Source organism: Oryzias latipes, chromosome 4 (genome assembly GCF_002234675.1).
Source record: "Oryzias latipes chromosome 4, ASM223467v1".
Lineage (NCBI taxonomy): Eukaryota > Metazoa > Chordata > Actinopteri > Beloniformes > Adrianichthyidae > Oryzias > Oryzias latipes.
This window is the reverse complement of record NC_019862.2, coordinates 5,950,535-5,967,789: the sequence shown is the minus strand read 5'-3', so window position 1 is coordinate 5,967,789 and position 17,255 is coordinate 5,950,535. Positions and strand designations below refer to the sequence as shown.

The 17,255-nt window shown below is 43.8% G+C and overlaps 1 protein-coding gene across 1 annotated transcript in view; it reads right to left on the bottom strand.

Moving 5' to 3' along the window:
- Positions 1 to 17,255, bottom strand: part of LOC101162673 (ras-related protein Rab-3B) — a 34,337-nt gene that overhangs the window by 5,262 nt on the left and 11,820 nt on the right. The window contains exons 3-4 of the mRNA XM_004067658.4: positions 1,662 to 1,780; positions 1,462 to 1,586 (exon numbers count right to left, since the gene is read on the bottom strand). Coding sequence (XP_004067706.1) covers positions 1,462 to 1,586; positions 1,662 to 1,780 — 244 coding nt within the window. The remainder of the gene's footprint in view (positions 1 to 1,461; positions 1,587 to 1,661; positions 1,781 to 17,255) is intronic.

Here is a 17,255-nt window from a genome sequence, read left to right as displayed (position 1 = left end):
TTTTGGAACCTCGACAGCTGTGACAGAACTTCATCAGGGCAGATCTGTTTCAGCACAGTGATAGAAGAAAACGCCTTAGCTGCTGAAACATTTAGTCAAATGGCAATGGCAAAGACAACCAGAGCCAGAAATCAAGTCAAGTGCTAGGTTTAAGAGGAACAAGTTTAGGTCTGTTACAAGTAACCCCTCATAACCGGATCGGTCACCGTCCAACTCATCAACCATTTAAGCATTTAACGTAATTCAGATGGATTCTGAAGTGGATAAAAGCAGCTTTTTCAGAATCAGTTGGTTCACGTTAATGGCATAAACACTTAACTAATATTAATTGTTGTATTTCAGCGTAAAGCTGCTTTTCCCGCTTCAGAATCAATCGGAATCACAGTAGTTAATTGTGTAAACTAGGATTTTCCCGATCAGGTTTTTTTAGGGCCCAATCCGATTCCGAGTCATTTAATTTTGAGTATTGAGTCCAGATCCAATAAGTTTGCATAACATTTTAGAAAATGAACAAATTTAATCAACAGATCCAGTTTTTCCCCCTGTTTTTATTTTGTTAATCTTATTATATCATTTAACACTTTAACAGAGCAGATGTGGGAAGAAGCTTCAACAATCAACTAGTAAGAATAGTTAACTATAAACTAGTAAAACTGGTGATAATTAGTCATGTGAACAATGTTTATTGGTGACTGCAGCTTTAGCATCTTCAGAACTATTGAACATTTCTGATCAGATGTGATTTGTGTCTCCAATAAAAATTCTAAAAAGTTAATGATGATTTTATATTAAAATTGTAGCATGAAAATGATGATGAATATTCATGGCTAAACCATTTACTAGTTTTGGTTGTTTTTTTTTAGAGAAAAAGAAAAAAGAGACATAAAGGAGGAAGAAAGAGAAAGGGGGGGGGGGGGGGGTCATGTCTCATGTTTTAAAGCTGAAATCCAACTGAAGTGTCAAAATTACAGTGAGGGATTTGGTGACTTTCTGAAGAATCACTAGAGGGAAGCTACTGTATGTGTGTAGATTGGGTCCATAAATTCAGAATGATTTACAACGAAAAGCCTTACTTTGGTAGGATTTTCCTAATTTCAATGACAAATGTCTCCAGTGGTGAGTGACTGTGCTGTGATGTCATCACTCATTGTTTTTCTGTCAGAGATCTATGGTAGTTGGATTAATCCTAGTTGGCTTCGTGTAAGACTGTCACGCAGAAACCTGGTTTAGCTTGTCAGGATGTCCAGTGTGGGTCTCTAAATAAGACCCTTTGGCTGCTGCCAATCTGTTTCTCCCTGTGCCTTGAAAATGCAGGGTTGTGTCAGGAAGGGCAGTTCTGCCAAACCACCTGTGTGAATCAGTAAGGGCTGATTCACTGTGGCGAGCTGAACGGTGGAAAACAACATCGGTAGTAGGTTGTAGCCTCCACCTGAAACATTTACTAACTAACAAGAGCCTCACCCAGCTGGTCAGCCAGGTGTTTTCCTTTCTCAAGAGGTACGATTCTCTCCTCCTCCATGTCACACTTGTTGCCCACCATGATAACCTGGGCATTGTCCCATGAGTATGTCTTAATCTGGGTGGCCCTGCAGACACAAACACAGACAGCTGTAAGCTCAGGTTTCTTCTCAGCCTGAGGCAGAAACCAGTCCTCCACGTACCAGTCCTGTACAGCATTGAAGGACTCCTCATTGGTGATATCATACATGAGAATGAAGCCCATGGCACCACGGTAGTAAGCTGTGGTGATGGTGCGGTAACGCTCCTGCCCTGCTGTGTCCTGGAAACAGAAGCAAACCAAAAACGTCAGAGCTCAATGTTCACCAAAGTGGGTGACAGCAGCTCACTGGCTCATCGGTTGATTAGAAGTTCAAATCCCAGCCTCAACAGTGTTTCCCTTAAGCAAGCACAGACACCCCACCCCCAACTACCCTCCGTTATCAGATACTTGTAAATTAAAAGAATGGCAAAGCGATGGATGGACTGTTGGGTTGTTAAAACTTTGTATTGAAAACAAGATACATTTGATTCTGAAAATGAGGATTTTTCTGAGCCCTTTGTGTTAAACAGGGTTCATTTGTTTTAGTAAGAAAGTCTGTTTGAAATTTTCAAAACTTTATTGGATATGAAATGAAATACAAAAGCAGCATAACTATAAAGTATACTTAAAACACGAATGCAAAATACAGAATCTTGTTTGAAAAGTTCCTGGGTGAGAGGAATCTTTTCTTTCTGGGGATTTGTGGATAGTTTCAAATGTGTTTTTCAAGAAATTTAAGTGTTTAAAAAAATACAAACATTGTGACATAAATAAAATAGAATAAAGATGCAATTCTACTTAAAAAAACACGGAGCACAGTAATCTGGCCAGTTCAGTCTCATTAATCAGAAATGCACAGAGTCTGTTTCACAAATATACATTTATGCAAATACGTCATAAAAATTCACAAGTCCACACAAACTGTTTCATAAATATAATTTGGAGGTTCACTTGTAACATAAACTCACAGGTCAGAGGAGCTGTATGGAAGTTTTTTTAGGAGTCATATTTCAAAGAAATATGTAGTTTTCAACAATTCAGTTTGCAATGCAATTTCATTTGGATAAAATCCCGCTTTATTTGTGTCAAAATTCAAATTGAAATGCAATTTGAAGTTTTGGGTGTGCTGGTCCAGCAGCAGCATGTTTTTAGCTGCGACATTTGGGCAGCACAGCCAGAGTTCAAATATTTGAACTTGGGCGTGGTCGCTGCATGGCGTCAACCAATCAAGGACTCAACTTTGGGCACCATACGTTTTCAGTGACTTGATCAGCGGGTAGAATACACCTTCAATACATATGGGGGGCTCCCATATGATGAGTGGAGTGTTTTGGTAATCCACCTTATAAGAGAAAGAAATAACTTTGAATCTTGATGAAAACATTTTGATGAATTATATAACAATATGTAATTAATATATAATATACAATTTAAAACAGAACATTCTTGAGTTTTTATTTCAAAACTGTGGCTTTAGTTTTCGTTTTAGAGCCATTTGCACCAATGACTTGATGTACCTCATGTAAAACCCAAACTTAGAGAAATGCTGCGTTCATGTGGTCTTTGAATGGTTGAATGAAAAACAACCAATCTTCCAAAACCACATGGATGCTAGAGCAGGGGTCCCCAAACTTTGTTTTGTGAGGCACAAAACCTTTGTAATGTTAAACTTCTTTAGTCTTTCTTTTATTATGAAGCACTTTGGGACCTTGAAGGAGTTGTAAAGTGCTATATAAATAAGGTTTCATTCATTCATTCATTCATTATTCTTTTAACAAAACAAACAACACTATTTATGAAATAAAAATAACCAAATAACTGATTTTCAAAGTAAAAAGGGAACTTTTTTTTTTTAAATATAACCAATAAATAGTCGATCTTCTCCCATCGTACTCGCTTTGCAACTTTGGAGGGCTGCTGCTCCTCGGACATCTCCCAGTTTGGGCTAAACTTCACAAATAAAACTGAGCAGCTGAGCTGTGTCCTGAAAGACTGTTTCTCATCCAGTGATAATGAAAAAAAGTGAAATCCATATATCTGCATCCCCTTTTCACCATAGAGTTCCCCTGTTTATCGAAGGAGTTTTGTTCTAAAAATAACCAGAGTGAGAGGAGTATACATATGCAGGTGAGCTGAATGAGCCTGATTATGATGAGGAACGGCAGGTGGATGACAGTTAGCCTATGTATTTATTTATTTCTGTCTACGGTTATAACAATAATAATAGGTGTGAATAAGCAGCACTCATAAATGATGTTAGTTTTGCTGAAACAAACTGCTGCAGTTTACCTGACAGCGTAGCTCGTTATGGTCCTCCCCCCACCACACTGTCCCGCCCTAACGCTGCAAAACTGCTTCATTAGATAAAACAAATGTACATGGGGGTCATCCGCACCTTTTCTGTGGATGACGCGACTGCATTCCAAGCTGTCCCTCTGTAACATGTCCTTTTTTCCACAGCTGCTGTTTCAAACAGACTGTTGTCACAGACATTTCTGAACTATATTTCAGGCCAAGCTGGTGTAACTGTGGTTGATATTTCCGTGTCTGTTCCCCTGCAACAACATGTCAACAAACTCATCCAAAATAGCATTTAATTTAGTTTTTTATCAGGCACTTAGCTTCCCTAGCTTCAGCTCCAACATCCATCAAAGCAACTTCCTGGTGACTAAAACACAAAAGAATTAATTGAAATGTTCACAATCTGTTTGCTCCATTTTCAATTTAATACGTAAATGAGAAAATCCAAATAGAATCCATTATTTGTTTTTCTTTTGTAGTTCAGGAATTGTTCATTAAATAAAGCAGTCTTTCCTTGTTTGATTTTACTTTGAAAAACGGATGAAGAATGAATAATAGATTCATACGACTGGCTTAAAAGTGAACACGGCTGGTTAACGGATGAACTTGATTGTCAGATCATTAGCTAATAAGGAAATTTGTTGACTTGGGAAGCTAGAAGAGTCTCAATAATCACCACATGCATTTCTCTCACAAATACAGAGAGATTCACAAAAGACAGACATTTCCTAAATGCACATCCTGCGATTCATATGATCTGTGAGTTTATATTACAAGTGTACCTCAAAATTACATTTATGAACCATTTAATTTGCATTTCTGGTATTATATAACGTGTTTGCATAAATATTTGTGAATCGAAGCGTGTGCATTTGTAAAACAGATTGTGTGCATTTCTGATTATTTAGACGGAACTGGCCGTTTAAACTGGACATTTCAAATAAGTGGAGACAAACACGTGAACTCCTGCAGGTTCAGAGCAGCAGGTCTTTCATGCTCCACTCGTATTTCCACAGCCACTAGACCTGCAGCGATAAAACAACGTGTCCTTCAGTTTATGGCATGGTAGCATCGTTTGATCAAACAGAAATGCATTTACAACAAATCAGAGTACGTGAGTGTCCGGCTGAATGAAGCCAGTCCGATTAAGCAGAAGCTCTGTAAAGTTTGTTTTTTTGTGATGCTCTTACAGACGCTACATTCTCATGATGAATAATTATTAATAAAATATCATTAATCCTTTTGGCAGATTTTAAAGATTATCATCCTAGATCACATGTGTCAAACTCAAGGCCTTCCAGGTTCTCCTCTTTGATTCTGTGGGCGGGGCAGACCTGGAAATCCCTATCCAAGCAAATCTGATTAAACCTGATCTGATCCAGTAAGAAATACTAGTATAAAAATCTTTGATCAGTGGAGTCAGATCAGAGGTTTTGGGAACCTGGATCCTAAGCTTTGAAACACTGGGCCTAAAACAGGGGTGTCAAACTCTTTTTGGTTCGGGGGCCACATTCAACCCGTCTGATCTCAAGTGGGCCGGACCAATAGCGTAAAAGTAAAATAACAGCTTTGTTTTAGTTTTTTTACTCAGTTGGAAAAAATGCCTCTACCAACATAGTAGCCTAATCCCTTGGGGCCAATGGATCTTAAATAGAATTAGTTTCACCTAAAAAAAAGTTGGTCTAATCAATTTTATACAGACTGAAGATTTTACATATGACACGGTGAAACTTTTCTTTATGGTGAGTCTCATAGTGGTGCTGAATGTTATGTTCTTTGAACACTCCAACCTGTTGATGACATACCAAGCATGCAGGTTTTGCATTCAGCTCTGTAAACAAATTAAACTATGTCCATTTTTCCTGGACAGCTCAGCAATCCACTTCTTCGACATTGTGGTCATTAGGGTGTCGCTAATGATCATCCTTATAGCAACATAACAGTGGTAAGGCTCATAGCAGGGGTCGGGAACCTATGGCTCGCGAGCCATATATGGCTCTTTTGATGGTCACATGTGGCTCGCAGACAAATCTTTAATTATAGTTTTTTTTTTTCATTAGACCAGTCCTTCTCGGGCGCGATGCGATGCCAGAGGCGCGCAGTAGTAGCGGTGCTTGGAGAAAAAACTATCAGTTTACTATTATCTATAAATATCGATAAATAACTTTAAAAGAGGTTAAGTCTCCGTGCCTCAGTGTGGGAAAGGGACACTACATTATTGTATGGCTCTTTCGAAATTACATTTCAAAATATGTGGCATTTATGGCTCTCTTGGCCAAAAAGGTTCCCGACCCCTGGCTCATAGGGAACCAAAGTGTATCTTACCCAGACGCAGAGCTGTTATGTTTCGCTTTTGGTACGTGCAGAGATATGCTGTTTCACCTGTTTTATGTTTCCTTTGCTCCCCCTAGCGGCGGAATTGCGGATTTCGGGTATTTCTTTAAAAAATTCATAACTCGCCACAGGAATGGACTAGAAACTTGCTTTTTTTTGATAAATACCTTTATGATTTTTACTCTTCGTGTGTGGGCCGGACTAAACCACCTGGCGGGCCGGATATGGCCCGCGGGCCGTATGTTTGACACCCCTGGCCTAAAGCATCATTTCAGCTGCTGTCTTAATAAAATTCTCATGAATCCAGTCAGAGGAGGGTCTGAACACATGGATGAAGACATGGCTACAAACCATGAGCCCACATAATAAACTGGACAAAGGCTGAGTGCACATTTGTGCATCACTGCACAAATTATTACTTTTGGTGTTTTCAAGCTTCCAGCTGCTCTCCGGAAACAGCATCAGTTCTGTGTGGTATCCACACTCAAGCCTGATGTGTAGTTTCTAACCAGAGTCAGAATGTGACTGTTGTGTTGTTAATGTCAGAACTGAGTACTAATATCTGTGAGTGGTTCTGCTCTACATCACTCTCAAAGTGAACAGACATTTTCCTCTATACAAAGCGCCCAGTCTAATATAAGAGAAAATCCCTCTTTGGTTTCTCTTGTTACTTAAGCAACTTTTTTTGTTTTTGGCAGATTTTTTTTTTTTTTTCATTTTGAGGTGGATGGGAATAAAATTCTTAGATAGATAACGCTGTATAGGTTTCACTCAGCCTCCATTTACTTCTGGATTCTCTCAGACAAAATGCAGAAAACCCTAAAAAAAGGCACTGTTATCACAAAAATGAACAGTTAATCAGACAAAGATCTCTTTTTTTTTTTTTTTTTTTTTTTTTTTTTTTTCAACTTGTCCTGTCCAACAGCTAGGCAAACAGATGAGAGCTGAGGGCCTCTTGTGTTGGACATATTTTATTTTAACAAGAGGGGTTATTCATCTTCAGACAAACCAAAGGTATGTCTGAATAAACCCCTTTTGTAATTGAGGCCAAAATTTATTAATTTCAATCATGTTTGAAAATCTTTGGTGTTGGACCGGACGGAAAAGGAAAGAGGGGAAGAAGAGAGAGGGACGTTAGAGAGAGGAGGTCTAGGAGGGTGATAATAGGAGGGGAAGGGGGGTAAGACCATGAAGCAGCATAGAGCAGACAGGTTTACTGGTTGTTTATCGTTACGGTACGGTTCAAATGTAGTACAAAAAGGGCGGGGCCTGTTCACACACACTCAAATATTATCAACACACCTGCTAGCCGCAAAAATGTCCACATGTCAACATGCACACAAAACAGATAGTGTTCACGAACGCATACCTATGCCTTTAAACCAACTAGTGTGAAATCTTTCATTCATTCAATCATGCAAACTATTAGTGCAAAGGTGAGCTAACACCTGTGCTCAGGTGAGTGTTTATGTTCTTCTAAAATGGATGGTGGAATGTGAAAAGAAGGAGGAGGAGCGCCCAGCCACACCCACACCCATACCCCCGCCGCAGCAGCAGCGGCAGCCGGAATTCCCCCAACGCCACACGGGAACAGGCAGGGAACAACCGCCCCCCGGGCGACCAAGACCGCCACCCAGGCCAGGGCCAGCCGGACCGCCGCGAGGCCCCCAGAGCCAGAGAGCAGGGAGGCGCAGAGGGAAAGAGAGCGCCGCCCCAGCCCAGCCAGGAAAGCAGCCCCCCGCCGCGCCGGAAGAGCCCAACGCAGGGCCCCACCGGAGAGGGACGCCCACAGCCCCAGACGAGCACCCCACCACCACCCAGGAGTTCCGGGCATCCCCCCGCCCCGACCCCAGGTACGAGCCAGGACCCCCCAAGGGAGACCCGCTCCGCACTCCAGGCAGCCACCCACCCGGCCCACGGTTGGTCCAGGTAGGAGCAAGGCAGGGGCCCGCCGCCCCCGCCCAGGAGGGGGGAACCCCGGGGAAAAAAGGGCGGCCCACAAGGGATGTTATAAATATGGCCCGACCAGGCTCGGCCATGTTGGAAGTTTGGCGGGGCCCAGCGCCCAGGGGCAAGGACCAGGACCCACCCCCCAGGGACACGAACACCCCCGGCTCAGGTGTAATATGAACCCCCCCACCGTGCGGAGAGAGCACCGCCGGGCCCAGGGAGCCGGCACCCAAGGGACACGGCCGCCATCGCCAAGGGGCCCGCACCCCCCACCAGGGAAGGGGTAGGGGACAGATGGACCCAGGTCCCACCTTCCTTGTAAAATGTGTGTGCGTGTATGGGTGTTTGAGAGGGTGTTTGTGGGCATGTGTGTGTGTTTATGTTTGAATGTATATATTGAAGGGGGAGGGGTGTGTGTACTAAGGGGGGTGCAGTTAAAATTGGCGAGTAGGGCACTAAGGGGACATCTCCTGATTACTCACAGTGATGTCCCCTCACCCTCCACACCAAGGGGCCCTAAATGTCTAAGGTGCGGTTAAAATTGGCGGGTAGGGTGCCAGGAGGACATCTGCTGCTTGCTTGCAGTGATGTCCAAGCACCCCCCCTACCAAGGACCCTACATGTCTAAGGTGCAAATAAAACCGAAAGAGGGGGGGCCCACTCCATACGGCAACCATAGGAGGGGGGCCACTCCCAAGTATCCCCCCCCCAAGGCGCATCGCAGGCTAGACCCCCCACCCCCTCACCCTAATATGAGGTTATATAAGGAAGGGGGTAAGTTGGGGACAGCTGGTAGACTTTTCCCCCGGTGGTCAAACAGCCGTCCCCCAGCCCACCCCCAGCAAAGGGGCCAGGGCCACCCAGCCCAGGGGCCCACCCCCGGAGGCGCCGACACCCCAGGCCCGGCACCACCCACCCCACACAGAGAGAGAGGAGCCAGAAAGCGTCGCCCCCCCCCGGAGCAAGCCCAGGCCCCCACCCCCAGACGCCGGCCCTAGAAGAGCTCTGGTCAGGCCTCGACGGGACCGAGGAGGCCAACCGGCCGAGGCAACCACCGATTGCCTCAGCGGAGACCCCGACCCGCTAGCCCCCCCGACCCGTACTAATAATGGGCCCCCCCTCCCCCCCAGAACGCCCCCCCACAGGACAGGGCCGACAAGCCCCCCACCCCACCCCACCCCAGACCCCGCAGCCGAAGCGGGTGACACCCAGAGCGACCGGGGGCCCCGAGAGGGTTGTCCCGTCCCGTCCCAGAGCCAGGGAAGGGCCAATCCCAGCCCCAGGTGCAGATGGGCAGCCCATCCGGCGCCGCTGGGCCCCCCCCACCCGAGCAGGGCCCCCCGCCAACCCCCCCCAGCACAGGCAAAGGGACCACCCCCCCAAGCCAAGCCAGACCACCACCCCACCCCCCCACCACGCACCCCCACACCCAAGCCCAGAGGACCACGCAGCGCCCCAGCCCGCCCCACCCAGGCACCGGACCCGACCCCCGACCAACGGAGCCCCCCACCGCCCCCGCCAGGCACCGGAAGCCCCGACCCCCACCCCAAACCACGGCAGAAGGGCAAGGAGCAGCGACGACCAAGCCCCCCACTCCCTAAGTCATGGAGTCAACCACAGGAGACCAGAGAGACTGAATTCTTTCAAAGTTACTTGAGCTTTGGGCTGACATTTTTTCCAAGCTGATATGATCAAACAGCAGATTTCTGTGTTGACTTATGTTTATATTTTTCTTGTTTTTCCAATTTATTAAAATAGTTTTTTTGGCAATACAAAGAGTTATGAAAATGATAGATGCTAATCCTTCTTCTATATCGATGGCACTCATGTCACCAAGCACACAAAGTGACGGTGAGGCAGTGATTGAAACCTTAAGCCAGACTGATAAATCGGCACATACCTGCTGCCAGAGAGCCTGGACAGGAGTGCAGAACCACAGTGCGTGCATGTAGCTGTCGGGTAGATTATTATCACAGTGCTCGCAAATGTCTGAGTTACTGAGACCCATCTTGAACATCCTCTGTCCAGTGTAGTAAATTCTGTGAAGAGTTTTGAGATGGATTAGCTGCAGATTTGGACTTTTTGTCAGTTTAAAGGTGTTTAGACAAAGTTCTGACCAGAAGCTTTCATCTGTGCTGATGCTCAAATCTGCATCCCATTTTTTTGTTGGAAGGGCAATATTGTTATCTAAATTACATAAAAGTTTGTATATTTTGGAGAGAGTTCTATTCATTGAAAAATTAATCAGAGTGGTAACTACATCTGGTAGCTTTAAATCGTCGTCTTTAATTTTATACTTTTTAGTAATACTTGATTTAAGTTGCTGATATTCCAAGAAGTTATTTATTCCATGTTTGTCTTGAAGTTCCTGGGGGGTTATGAATCTTCTATCAATAATTACGTGCTCTAGTTGTTTTATGCCCCCTGCTTGCCAAGCTGGGAAGTGAATCATTTTTTTGTTAATAAGGATGTCCGGGTTGTTCCAGATGGGTGTCATTTTGCACGGTTGAATTGATGATTTTGATATTTTGAGAAATTCCCACCAGGCTGTTAAGGTGGCATTTATATTAATGCTTTTGAAACAATCCTGTTTTTTAACTGTTTGGCTAATAAATGGTAGCTGTGACAGGTTGATCTTTCCACATAACGCCTGTTCCAAGTCTAACCATGAGTTGGTTTCTGGATTATTTTTTAACCATTTTAAGATGTATTGTAATCTATTTGCAAGAAAGTATTTGTGGAAGTTAGGTAATTCTAATCCTCCACAGTTTTTTGCAGATTTTAAAGTTTTTAGACTAATTCTTGCAGGTTTGTTGTTCCATAGAAAGCTTGATATGGATGAGTCTAATGTTTTGAACCATTTTAATGGCGGTTGTGTGGGAATCATTGAGAAGAGATAATTAACCTTGGGTAAGATTTTCATTTTAACCGTGGCTACCTTGCCCATAAGGGACAAAGGCAGGTTGGTCCAGCGTGTTAGATCGTCCTGTATGCTTTTCAGTAATGGGGTGTGGTTTAGCTGCACCAGTTCTGATAGTTTGGGGGAAAAGTAGATACCCAGATATTTGATATTTCCTGTTTTAACTGGAATTGTGAGTCTTTGTTCCATATTCCTGTTGAGTGGTAATAAAACAGACTTATTCCAATTAATGGAATAGTCTGATATGGAGGAGAATTCATTTATGATCATTGCTGTTTCATTTACAGAATGTAAATTCCTTAAAAACAGTAATATGTCATCCGCATAAAGACTAATTTTATGATGGCTGTGTTTGGTTTTTATTCCTATAATGCTCTCATTCTGTCTTATTGCTGCAGCTAAAGGCTCAATGAATATAGCAAAAAGAGAAGGAGAGAGTGGGCAGCCCTGTCTGGTTCCTCTTCCAAGAAAAAACCTGTTTGAGGTCTGTTTATTAGTTCTAACTGATGCATTGGGGTTGTGATATAATATTTTGATCCAATTGATGAATGCTTCTCCAAAACCAAACTTCTGGAGGGCAGCAATAAGGAACTTCCAATTAACTCTGTCAAAGGCTTTTTCAGCATCCAGCGATAGTACCGTCATTTCCTGGTTTTTAATGGTGGCAAAGTCTATTATATTAACTAGTCTACGGACATTATCATCCGAGTGTCTGCCTTTGATGAATCCAGTCTGGTCGAAGTGAATTATGTGAGGAGTGATTTTTTCTATTCTCTGTGCTAGTGCTTTGCAGATAATTTTTACATCTGCATTGATTAGAGAAATAGGGCGATAGCTTGAAGGACTAGTGGGATCTTTGTCTGGTTTTAGAAGAAGAATTATGTTGGCTGAGTTCATGTTAGGTGGCATTGATTGGCTCTCATTAATAGATGTGACAGTTTTATAAAATGTTGGTGCCAGTTGTTCCCAGAATTCTTTATAAAACTCAGCAGGAAAGCCGTCAGGCCCTGGTGCTTTACCATTGGGCATAAGTAACAGAGCTTCATGAAGTTCAGACGGCGAGAGCGGAGAATCTAAGTTTGTGATTTGATCCTCATTTAGCCTGGGTAGGTTTACATTATTAAGAAATGAGTCAATACTTTGCTCTGACGGATTGATCTGCGGTGTGTACAGGTTTTTATAAAAGTTTTCAAATGCGTTATTAATTTTGACCGGGTCATGGGTGACATTTCCTGTTTGGTCCATAATAGAGGTGATTGATGATTTTTCTCTGTTAATTTTAAGCTGATTAGCCAGAAATTTGCCAGATTTATTAGAGTTTTTAAATCTTTCAAGTCGTAGCCTTTGTATTTGAAATTGTGTTTGTTTATTAATGATGTCATTTAACTGCAGCTTTAAATTTTTCAGATCTCTCAGAATGTGTTCCTGTGCAGAAGCAGCATAAGCAGTCTCCAGGGTTTTGATTTTATTTTCTAATTCTAATAAATCTGCTTTCTCTTTGCGTTTTTTGTGCGTTGAATAAGAAATGATTTTCCCTCTCATGACTGCCTTTGCTGTTTCCCAAAGAACGCACGGTGGGATGTCTGGAGTATTGTTGAAGTCTAAGAAGGTTGCCCACTCTTTTTTAAAGAATTCAAGAAATTCCTGGTCCTTTAACAGAGACGTATTAAACCTCCAGGTTGTACCAGAGGGTGTGGATTTTTCCCTAGAAATGTTTACAGAGACTGGTGCATGATCACTGATAATAATTGGATGGATATTGGAGCTTTGAATATTTTTTAAAAGAGAGTTACTGATTAATAAATAGTCTAAACGGGAGTGTGAATAGTGAACTGGAGAAAAAAAGGTGAACCCTTTAGTGTTTGGGTGACATGAGCGCCACGCGTCGCAGAGACCCAGATCATTCATGTACTGCTTTAGAATACTTGCAGATCGCCATGTACGCTGATTTGCTGCTGTGCTGAGTCTGTCAAGTTCAGGGTCCAAAACAAGGTTGAAGTCTCCTCCTATAATGATTGTGGAGTCAGAGTGAACTGAGAGTGAGGTGAAGAATCTGTGAAAGAAGGAAGAGTCGTCAACATTAGGACCATAAATACTCACTATACAAAAGTCCTTATTCTGAATGGATATATTAATGATTACAAATCTGCCTTCTGGGTCAGTAACTGTATCCTTATGAGTAAATGTAACATTTTTATTAATCAAAACTGCAACTCCTCTTTGTTTGGAGTTGAAACTGGCAGAGTATATAACTGGAAATTGTAAGCAGCACATAAGGTGATTCAAAGAATTTGATAAATGGGTCTCCTGCAGTAGAGCTATATCTGCTTTTAGACCATCCAGGTGATTTAACACTTTCAGTCTCTTTGGCTCAGAGCCAAGTCCACGCACATTCCAGCTAACGATGTTAAGACTGTTCATAGCTGCTCTGACTGAAAAGGTGTAAAGCTAAGTAGTGCTTGTGTACCAGTCCGTGTGCGCGTGCCCGCATTGAGAAGCGCTGTGCGCGTGAACGTGTTCTGGCTATGTGAGCTGCGTGTCGCGTGCGTCCTATGAGAGCCTGTGTGAGGTGATTGCAGTATGTCGGCGTGTGTGTGCGGGATCGCATGTGCACGCCCCTGTGTGCGCTTGTGTGTGCGCGCGCCCGTTCCGTGCATAAATAAATACTTACCGAGGATGAGTTGCTTCCAGGTGATTTACATATAATGAGGGGGGAGAGGGGGGGGGGGAGTAAAGGAAAGAAAAAAAGAGATAGAAGGGAAAACGAAAACAACAACAAAACAACAATAGAAACATCAGTGGGACTGAGGTGACGAAGAAAAAAAAAAGACTGTTTTCCTGCGATCGAGGTGTGGATTATTGATGATCCGGTTTTCCATTCATTGAAGTAAGTTTAGCGGGTTTCTTCTGGGCAGCGCAGATGTTCTCAGCGCGGATCTGAAAGCCTTCAGCACAGCCAGGGGGTGATCTCCGGGTCCCGGAACAGCCGGCCGTCCACGTAAAGTTTGTCAACGGCCACAATCGCTCTCGAACCAGCAGCAAGATGCTTCCTCCTCAGCGGGAACAGGATCTTCCTTCTACGGAGGATTTCTGCCGGGAACTGGTCATTAACGCTGTAATGCTTGCCTCTCAGTTCCCGTCCGCGGCCCTTCACCAACTCCTTCTGTTTGAAATGTTCGAATTTAGCCACAATAGGACGCGGGCGCTGGTGGTCGGACCTTCTTCCTCCGAGGCGGTGAACCCTGTGGAAAGAGATCTTCTGCACCTCCTCCTTGGGGAGCTTCAGGTGGACCTGTAAAAAGGATCTGACGGTGGCCTCGGGGTCTTCTCCTGCCTCCTCTGGAACCCCCGCGACCACTAGATTGTCCCTCATGCTCCTCGACTGAAGATCCAGGAGGGTTTCCTTTATGGATCGGTTCTCCTCGGAGAGACGGGCGGTGTCATTGCCCAGGGTCTTCACGGTCTCTCTGAGGGCCTGGTTCTCCGCTGCGAGCTCCCGCACCTGCTGCTGGCTGAATTCCAGAGACTCCCGCAGACCTTGAAATTCTCTATGGAGGATCTCCAGCAAATTGAGGCGGCCATCAAAGCTGGAGAGCTTTTTGTCAATCGAATCCAGGATATCGCTCATTCCGCTGCCCGGAGAGGACACAGCCCCGGGAGAGTCCTCAGGCCGTTCACGCTTGGCGGAGGGGGGGGTGGTGGCGGTTCTGGGCTTCACCATGTTGCAGGTATTAAAACACTCGTCAATGAAATTCTCCAGGTCCTCCAGGCTGACAGAAGCTTAATACTCTTAACAGGTTGTGTTAGTTAGCAGGAAATATTTTAATATGGCGGAAAAATGAAACAAGATCGAAAATGTTTGTTCAAATGCTTACGCGCCGCCAAGTCGACTCACCACACTCGTCTCGCTGGGTCTCGCGATACTACAGCATCACCCGGAAACCCCCCCCAGACAAAGATCTCTAATTTGGGACACAATTGCACCCTCCACATAGGCTGTATTTTTATTTTGGAATTTTCATGTTTTGATGAAGAACAAATATAGGGAAGTCCTTTATGTTTTTTGCATTTCTGGAGCTACAACAACTGTGTCCACTTTCCTGGTCACCATAATGCAAGAGGCGGAGTCACAAAATCTATCTGACAAAAGTTTTTGTCAATCCTAAAAAAACGCTTATTATCTGAAGAAAGTGAAATGACAAAAACTTAGACTTAAATCTAGCAGACAAAGAACACAAAGACATAAATATTCTGACACTGATCAGTTTGCACAGTCTGATGTGACTTTTGCAAATTTCCTTCCTTTGCTTCTTTTCTGCTCTTTGATCCATAAAAAAAGATTGTCTGCATTCAAATTGAAGTGAACAGCCCCAGAGTTAATCAGGTAAGCTTTCACATCTGCCAAACCAATAGGACCATCAGAAGAAACCAGCTCTAAAACCAAGACTAACGAAGAAGGACGTTTATTTTCACTCAGAGGCCTGAAAACACACTGAGCTGGTTTCAGGTGAGCAGTAACTACACCTCCCACAATGCTTTGCTGCATGTCTGCAGGAGAAAAGCTGCAGCTCTTGTACACGTCATCCAGACTGTTTTTGTGTGTTTAGTCTATTTTTAACCTCTCGCTGTTTGATCAGTCAGCTCTGGTTAGCTTGCATGCATGCACACAGACCCACACCCACACACACCGGCACGCACACACACACCTATATCTCCAGAGAGGTGTGAACCTCTTCACCCTCCTTTTAATTGCCGCCCAAGACGATGCTCTGCCTGTGCTCATGTGTGTCATTGAGAGTGTAGAAAGCTGTTGCCATGGCAACAACATCACCACGGACAAAGCGAGCTGTTACCCAGCGTCATGCATCCCTCTGCTGTTACAGTGCTTTCCTGCTTTATGATTGTGCGTGGCAGAGCAACACAGCTGCATGTGCTGCATGCCGCGTTGCTGTGTCACATTATTTTTGTTTGGCCTGAAAAAACAAGTTTACATCCACATCTGAAACAACTCTTTTGAATTTTAGTAAATGAGGTGGATTTTGTACGTCTCTGCCGATGAGTTTCAGTGGATTTTGTCAGCAGGAGGGTTTTAAAAATATAAGAAGTGACAGACTGGCGACCTGTCCAGGGTGTATCCTGCCGTCACCCAAGAGTAGCTGGGACTCCAGCAAACCCCTCACCTCTTAAGGGTTCAGAAAAATGGGTGAAAACTCAGGCAAAATATTTGTTCTCATTCATAAATCCTGGTTTAAGTATTTATATCAAAAATGAAATATACCTTAAATGAGTGGGAAAACATTGTTATTTGAATGAAAACTATTTTTGCGTTGATTTGAGATTTTCTGAATCTTTCTTGAAGCCAAATAGCCACACGCCAACCACTGAACATGTTGGCTTTTTCATCAGTCAAATCTATATGAGAAAGTGGTGACGAGAAAGTCGGTGCTGACAAAAACCTGCAGGAAATCTCTGGAGTTTGCCCAAAGTCATGCGGGACAATCTGGAGTTATTTCACGGCAGGTCTCTAGTCTGATCGGAGAAAAACTGTGGCCAACACCCCCCCAAGTACCATCTGTAGCGACAAGCATGGGGGTGGCACCATCATGGAATGCCTCCCAGCAGCAGGTGGGAAAGATGGTGAAGATGAGGGGAGTGTGAATGCATAATAAAACCAAATCCTGAAGGACAGCCTCATTACTACTGTAGTATTGCCAACCGGTCGAACATTTAAGACAAGCAAGACAAAGACGCCAAGCATGGACCAAAAGAGTTGCAGAAATGGTTCGAGGAAAACAAGCTCAGGAGTCGGCAAAACCCAAGATCACTATTCAATCCAAAATTTATAGCAGAACTGTTCATTTGAAAGACCTCAGAAGACCTCAGCTGTCAGCTGAAGAATGGGAGACAGACGCACTGCTGTCTCACAGCCAAAATCCCTTTTTATCGACAACTAGATTATGGGAATAATTCTGCCTTTATTTACTAGTTCTACTGTGATGTCAGGTAAATGTGATTGTAAAAATCCATTTTCTCTGTGATCAGGATCAATACCTAAACCAGGAGATTAAAAATGTAGAAGAATTGGTCTACTTTTCATTTTTGCAAACAGCTGTTCTGAGCAGCACCTTTTTTTACTTTTCTACGTGAGTCATGTGACGTGCTGTGATCGGTAACATCGCAGAACACTGGAAGGCATTTCAGCTCCTTGGG